This window comes from Larimichthys crocea, unplaced genomic scaffold, assembly GCF_000972845.2.
Source record: "Larimichthys crocea isolate SSNF unplaced genomic scaffold, L_crocea_2.0 scaffold83, whole genome shotgun sequence".
NCBI lineage: Eukaryota > Metazoa > Chordata > Actinopteri > Sciaenidae > Larimichthys > Larimichthys crocea.
In genome coordinates, this window is record NW_020860930.1 from 911,121 (window position 1) to 918,357 (window position 7,237).

Genomic DNA, 7,237 nt, shown 5'->3' on the forward strand with positions numbered 1-7,237 from the left:
GAGGAGACGGACGAGCTGAAGAAGAGAGTCGCCGTCCTGGAGTGTCAACTACGGAAGAGCGAGGCGACCAAAAAGGGCTTTGAGATGTCGACGGGCAAACTGCTGAGTTTCGTCGAGGTAAACATGAAGCCGGGCGATCGATCTGAACTGAGTTTGAGTTTCATCTCAAACACTGAAGTTTGTTTGCAGAGTCCCCAACATAAAAACATGTCGCCGGCTCTCCAACATCTCGGGAGGTGAAACTGATAAATCAGATGAATCCAGTCCAAACACTCACTCATGGTTGATAACGTTCCAAACCAAACTGTTGGAAACCGATTGGACGTTCCTGCGGGGAAGTGATGTCACTCGAAAACTCACGCGTCACGTTCAGGAGACTCGGACAGGAAGTTCAGGTTAAACTTAAAAAAATTTATATTTGTCTGTTTGTCTGCAGAACGTTCAAGAGTTCCTGCTCGAGAGCCACGGACCAACCAACAGCTACAGGTACAGAGTGTGTGTGTGTGTGTGTGTGTGTGTGTGTGTGTGTGTGTGTGCGTGTGTGTGTGTGTGTCACTGTCGGTCTCATAATGAGAGGTCCTGCAGAGCACAGAGCCCATTAGCCCATTTCAAGCACACACTCGGCGGCCCGGTTTGGCCCACTTCAGCCCAGGTAGGATTGGTGTTAATGGTCGCCCGCAGCGCTGAGAGTGTGAGGTCACACCGAGACGTTGAACAAAGACACCACAGAAGAAGAAGAAGAAGAAGAAGGTCACGTCAGTTCTTCTTCTGATTCCTTTCCTTCTCCACCTTTTAGTTTTCCTCTCTTTCTTTATGCTTTCTTCTTCCTTCCTTCCTTCCTCCTATCCTCTTTCCTTGATTCCTTCTGTTTTCTGTCTTTCATTCCATCTTTCCTTGATTTTATCTTCCTCCCTCATCGCTCCTTCCTTCGTTGCCTCCTGGTCTGGTCGATTGTGTGATTCTGTAAACCAGGTCATTCGGTCATGTTATGAAGTCACCCTGCCTGCTTTCCTTTCTTTCAGTCCGGGTCAGTGGGACGCCTCAGCTCGTCTTTCATAAGCGTGGAACCCCCGCTCATGTTCTCTTTCTACTCACCTGTTATGTTTCTAGGCCAGTCGTAGAGGAAATGTAGGCTGTCCGCTCGCTCGCTTCATCGCCATCGGGTTGTTTGGGTGTGACGTGTTGCTCCACTTTCTTCGTTTTTGAGAATTATCACTCTCATTAAACCCATGAGACATCCTGGACCGTCTTTAAGCTGTGAGACAACAGGAAGTCATAAAGTAGAAACGGCCGCGCTCAGATCTCTGAATAACAGCTGCAACCATGGCGACGTGGTCGCTCCATCCTCCATCCTTCAAACAACTGGAGGTGTGAGTTATTCATCAGGCGTGACAAACTGACATCGCCAAGCAGCTTCATGAGGTTTATTTAAAGTCGGGTCGTCAGGTCGCTCGTCTAAACCACTACAACAACACGTTCACTGCAGAATCACTGCAAACACAACTGATCTGCATGATGAGCATGAGGATGTGATGGACACAGCTTGACCTGCCCTAATCGATGATGTTAAAGAGTCATTTCTGAACCGTTGAAGTCAGGTGATGGAGCATAAAGGCTACATGTGGAGGTGGTTGGTGGATGGATGAGTCAAACAAACATTTAGAAATTGGGGATGAGAATCAAGAATCAGTTCCAGGTTAGAGGCGACTCCAGATTGTCTGATCCATCAGAACACGATGCCTCCATACACATCGGATCCAGGTGTGTTTTTCTGATGCCAAACAATGTCACGGTGCTGCATCCAATAGGGCCAATAGTGCATCAGCGTCTAACTTCCAAAGCAGCAGTCAGCAGGCTCCTGGCATCCCGGGGCAGTCAGTGAGCCTGGACATGACGTCAGGACTGGCCTGAAACTGTCACATCTACACGGGGACGTCCATGGTGGCTCCATCTGTGGCTGTCTGTAGTCATTTTTTTACTGCTGACTCATCCTTCTGTTCTTTTGCAGCTCCGGAGATGTAAAGGTCGGTTCGATGTCTCAGGGCGTCCCTGCTCGCTACAAGAAGACTCCCTGGACTTCGGCCACGCTCGCCCAGGAGGCGAAGGAGCTCACAAGGACTGTCCGAGCCATCCTGGAGGTGGACTGTAAGTGAACTCTGTCTGCTCACCTCCATGCATGCAGGTCTGCATGTCCTCCTCTATGTTTCTGTGCTGCCCTGCATGCAACTCTCACCGGATGAAACCAAACTGATCCTGCCAACCTGCTGTTGTAACTGTCCTCCCCGTTTCAGTGCTGACCTTCTAGAAGACCCGCCTGTCGGAGCACAAAGGCAGCGAGGCTCTGAGACATCAGCAGGAAACAACAGCTGCCCGTGAACTCGAACTCTGTTCCCTGACTCCTCATCTCCTCAGTACCTGCTAGCTTTGGACTCACATCTGCATGAAACACCGTTTTTTCTGTCACTGCACTTCTCTGAATAGAACAGTTTTATTCCAGTGTTTTACCCTGAGTAATGTAGAAGAGAAATGTTTGTTTGTTTGTAGCATTAACTCTCGACTCAAACTGCCGTGTGGTCTTTAGAAAACCTGTCTACAGGTTAACACTGGAGGAGATCACTGTAAACATGATGGACTACATCAACGTTTAAAGTTTTTGCCCGTGACTGACACGAGCTGTAGCGGTTGAGGTGAATCAACATGTAAATGTTTTATGTTTGTACGTTGGCCATCGTCATTTCCAGCCACAGCGCTGCTGAAACACGTTACAGCAGGACTGTGGAAGGACGAATCACTGTCAGCTCCTCCAAACTAAAGGCACTTAATGCAGCTTTAAGTTCTTCTGAAGCTAAGAGAGTCAGATCATGGCTGAAGTGAGTGACGAGCAAAACTCCACAAACGTTGGTGTCGTCCGTTTAATGACCCCCCTCTGTGTCTCTATAATCCTTCATTTAACAAGCAATAGAAACAGTTTGAAACTCTAACGTCACCACGTCACATGGTTTCCATTCACTGTAGCTGACGTTCTGTCGCAGAGCGAGTTCAGACGGTTGGACAATAACTTCCTGTCTGTCTCCCTGTTATTTAATCAATGCTCGTGTTTGTGCAGTAGCTTAGCCAGACAAACAAAGAAGCATCAAACATTACAGGAGGAGAAACCCTGAGCCCTCGAGGTCAGAGGTCAGGAGGAGCCTCAGGAATCCTGCAGCCAGCAGTGACTGAAGGACAGTCGAGCCCGATCGACGCTTTAGTCGCTTTTATCACGTTTGCAGATATTTGCTGTTTGTGCTTTTTCTTTTTCTGAGTAAATATCCTGAAACAAACCAGCACAGATCCCGAGTTGTTCTTTGAAGCTGAATATTTATATGTTCTGATTGTTTCACAGACTGTAGCTGCTGTTAGATCAGCTGAGCTGTGGTCGGTTAGTTCAGGAGACCCCGTGAAACAGGAAGGAGAAGAAAAGGTCAGATAGGGACTCGTTGTTGTGGACATTGAGTCTGTCAGTCACCTCAGTGCTGTCACGTTGTTCCCTGTCAGAGGCTGAGCTCCATCCGGTCCGGTCCGGCTGCTGAGCCCGGTTCTGTTAGCTGTTCTAAGGCAGTCTGGGTAGCTCCTTTCATAAAGTCTTAAATCTCAACTCTGACTTTACCACTCTCTAATTTATACGATTCCATTTGTGCTCGTCAAATATCAAACATGACATATCTTTAGATGAAGCTTGTGGTGTGTGTGTGTTCATTATTATTTCCTTTAGTTACATAATTAACCGCCGAGATTCAGGATCACAGACGAGCTCCATCGTCGCTCATTGTCCTGTTAGAGGAAACGAAGAAGCAGGAACAAGCTCAGAGAAAAGTAGGTCAGTCTGATCCAGGTTAACAGCTGTGTGTGTGTGTGTGTGTGTGTGTGTGTGTGTGTGTGTGTGTGTGTGTGTGTGTGTGTGTGTGTGTGTGTTATAATCAACCTGTAGCACGTCTTCATCAAGGCCCTCGTTGCCTGGATACGTGCTCTGCTTTTAAATCATGAAGCTTGTGACTGCAACACACACACACAAACACACACACACACACACACAGCCTGATAACGATGAGCAGACGCTTCCACTTCATTCATTCGCTTTGAAAGCAGCGACTTGGACACTGTTACCATGGCGACGGTGTCTCGCCAATGACTTCCATTCAAACATACTGAGCTGAAGAGAAATGAAAGCTGCAGAGCTTCAACCAAAAAACACAAGACTCACGGAGACTACGTCCAGGTTTTAGACAGTCTGCGGGGACGTCACGGAGACTACGTCCAGGTTTTAGACAGTCTGTGTTTGGTCTTTTGGTATTTTTCCGCTCCAGTTTTAGAACATTTGTCTCTGTCTCTGTGGACGGATGAAGACTGTCACAGATATTACAGCCGGTATCTTTGTGTTTCTGTTGCCATGACAACTGGACCAGCATAAATTAGTGAGTCGGATCATTCAGGGTCATTAAAACACAGATCTGCATTTCTCAGCCTGATGAATAATAATAAATGAAAACACACAGAGCGGCGCCCTGTGAACAGTTCAGGGTCAGTGCCTTGCTCAAGGGCACCTCTGCAGCTACCAGTCCACCTTCCATACTTTGGTCCATACTGGACTTGAGCCGACCCAAATCCACATAAGTCTTATCTGAGGTCTGGACCTCAGGTGTCCCCTGTCATTAGTTTATGGTTCAGTGTGTCTCCATCTTTGACAGACATGTTTTCACCACCTGACACCAGCCGCCGTCCCTCAGCCTGACAGGCTGAAACCTGGTCTGTGAAACGGACCGCGGAGCTCCACAGTTTGTATTCACGGCTGCACAAAAGCAGCTTCCAGCCTCAGATCAGGTGTCTTTGTCCCAGCGGTGAGAACCACATTGTCCTCTCCGTGTACATACATGAAGACTCGGGAGGACTGAGGACAGTAATATACATTCACAGTGATAAACTCTACAGATGGATTTCTTCTGTTATCAATGTAAGTATATTAGCACGTCAGCATGCAGATCCAAACCTCTCTGCTGGCAGCATGACTGCAGACTCTACATGTTTGAATCATCATATCACATTATATCATATCAGAGTCATCACTGTTCGCTGATGCAGCGTTCACCACAATCCCTGTTCTCTCTGAATGTGTGAACGTTGGGTTTTAGTTTTCGAGCTGATGTCTGCAGGGCAGCGTTTGACGCTTTGCCCCCTTTTGTTCACCTGAACGGGCTGAAGAGACCCGTGCAGAAATCAGAGATCCAGTGGAAAAGTGCAGTAAAGTCGGGCGGTGGTTCCAGGAATGAGCTCCTCAGGAAAAACAGTCTGGATGGAAACTCGATACGGAGTGTTTGGTGATCTGCTGACCTGATTATGTCGATGTGTCTCAAACCAGGAAAGGCGAATAAAGTGAATCTAAGCTGAACAAAACCACAGTAAACAGCCACTGAATGGTTTGATGACTTTTTATTTTTCCGCCTCTGCAGGTCTTCCTTACGGCTGGGAGGAGGCTTACACTGCAGACGGAGTGAAATACTACATCAAGTAAGAATCACTTTCAAACTTCATCATGATCGTGGACGGATTGGGAGGGGGGCAAACCTGTTAAAATATAAAACTATTAAAATGTCAGGACTCCTCCCCGGAGGCCGAAGCAGGACGTAATAATGTCATTAATGCTTCAAATGGACGTTAGACCAGAGGAAATCTGGACTTTGGTCTGATGAATCCAAACTGAGACAGATATTTGGTCCAGACCGCCGTTTCTTTGTGAGACGCAGAGAAGGTGAATAGATGGTATCTGCATGTGTGGCTCCCACCCTGAAGCATGGAGGAGGAGGTGTGAAGGTGTAGGCACCACCACAGCAGAGACATGCCATCCATCTGACCCACCAGTGACACACCTCCAGACTGGTACTGTACATATATATAAATATATTTAAGAAGAGGTGGACATACATGCTCATACTGTACTGTAATGCATAAAATATGAAAAATGAAATAATCTGAGGACACTGAGGCTGTGAGAGCTACATTAAAGAGGCTGACCTGCAGAGGAGCATGAGAGCAGGCAGCTGATTGGAGGAAAAGCTTTGATAAACACCAAACTACCCATGATGCCGTTCACACCCTCTGGCTCAGCTTCCAGGGAAACGCAGATGAAGCAGTTCAGAGGTCGTGGAGTCATGTGTGTCGTCATGTGTTTTCCTTCTGACAGTCACATGACCCAGACGACATCATGGAGCCTCCCAGTGACGAGCAGCAGCACCGCCCCGGGTCCTGCTCCACCTCCGGAGACCTCAGAGCTGGAGGGAGAGCGGGACGGGGAGGTGACGGACCGAAGGCCTGGCCAGTCCATAGAGACAGAGATGTAGAAACCTGCAGCATTCATTGTTCAGCTTCACCTGTAGTCACCTGGGCCTAAAGGAATAGTTCAACATGAGAATTACGAATAATTAATCCCTCCGAGCACAGAGCAGGTCGAGCTGACAGGAAGTCAGATTCAAAAACAGCAAAGAGAATCTGGACAGTTTTCAAAATAAAACACCCAGTGCACGCTCCGTTTATCTACGTAGCTACTTAAAGGACCAAATCTGTGCAAGTTAACAAAGTGTGGAGGGCGTGCCGTGCTCGGTGAGATGTTCAGACTGAGCAGTCACATGTCTGCACTGTAAATATATATATACTGATTAACACTCATAATCATGAAACTCTGTTGGCCTCCTCCATGTTAGAGCTTTCTTTCTGTTTTCAGTCTCCGTGCTAAGCTAAGCTAAGCGGCGTCATATTTACATATATTTGCAGGTGAAGTCTTAAACGTCCCGTCAGTCCAACATGTCCAAGTGTTTCAGAATAAATCTCTGCTCTGACCAATCAGTGTTTGACTCCATCTACATCAAAAAGACCAACGCCTGTACCTGAAGGTAACATTACGCTCTAACTATGAAGATGACTTATTGTCTCTGCAGGTATTCCTTTCACCTATAAGATAAAGAGCCTGAGTGTAAGACTGAGACTTTACTGAGACTTCACAGTGAATCATTTTTGTAAAGACCATGTGCGTCGTTTCAGACGCTGCAATAAGGTCACTACAACACACAGTAGGCCAAAGAACAACACCAGGAACAAAGAGTTCAAGCTGAGGATCAACACCTGGAGGTCAGGGTAACTGGTAGGAGATGGAAATAGATTAATCAGCTAATCACAATAATTAGTGTACAGGCACAGAACTCATCAGTAA

General features: G+C 47.2%; 1 protein-coding gene across 3 annotated transcripts in view; it reads left to right on the plus strand.

The window, feature by feature from the left end:
- The window catches only part of stxbp4 (syntaxin binding protein 4), a 29,476-nt gene extending 22,831 nt beyond the window's left edge, over positions 1–6,645 (plus strand). For 2 of the 3 annotated variants that reach the window (XM_027277064.1, XM_027277065.1), the window contains 4 exons: positions 1–117; positions 437–486; positions 2,009–2,145; positions 2,292–3,319. In XM_027277064.1, coding sequence (XP_027132865.1) covers positions 1–117; positions 437–486; positions 2,009–2,145; positions 2,292–2,305 — 318 coding nt within the window. In that variant the 3' untranslated portion in view covers positions 2,306–3,319. Of the gene's footprint in view, positions 118–436; positions 487–2,008; positions 2,146–2,291; positions 3,320–5,483; positions 5,542–6,214 lie in introns of those variants that run through there. The other variant, XM_027277066.1, reaches the window with a different exon arrangement.
- Positions 6,646–7,237: the final 592 nt, after the last annotated feature.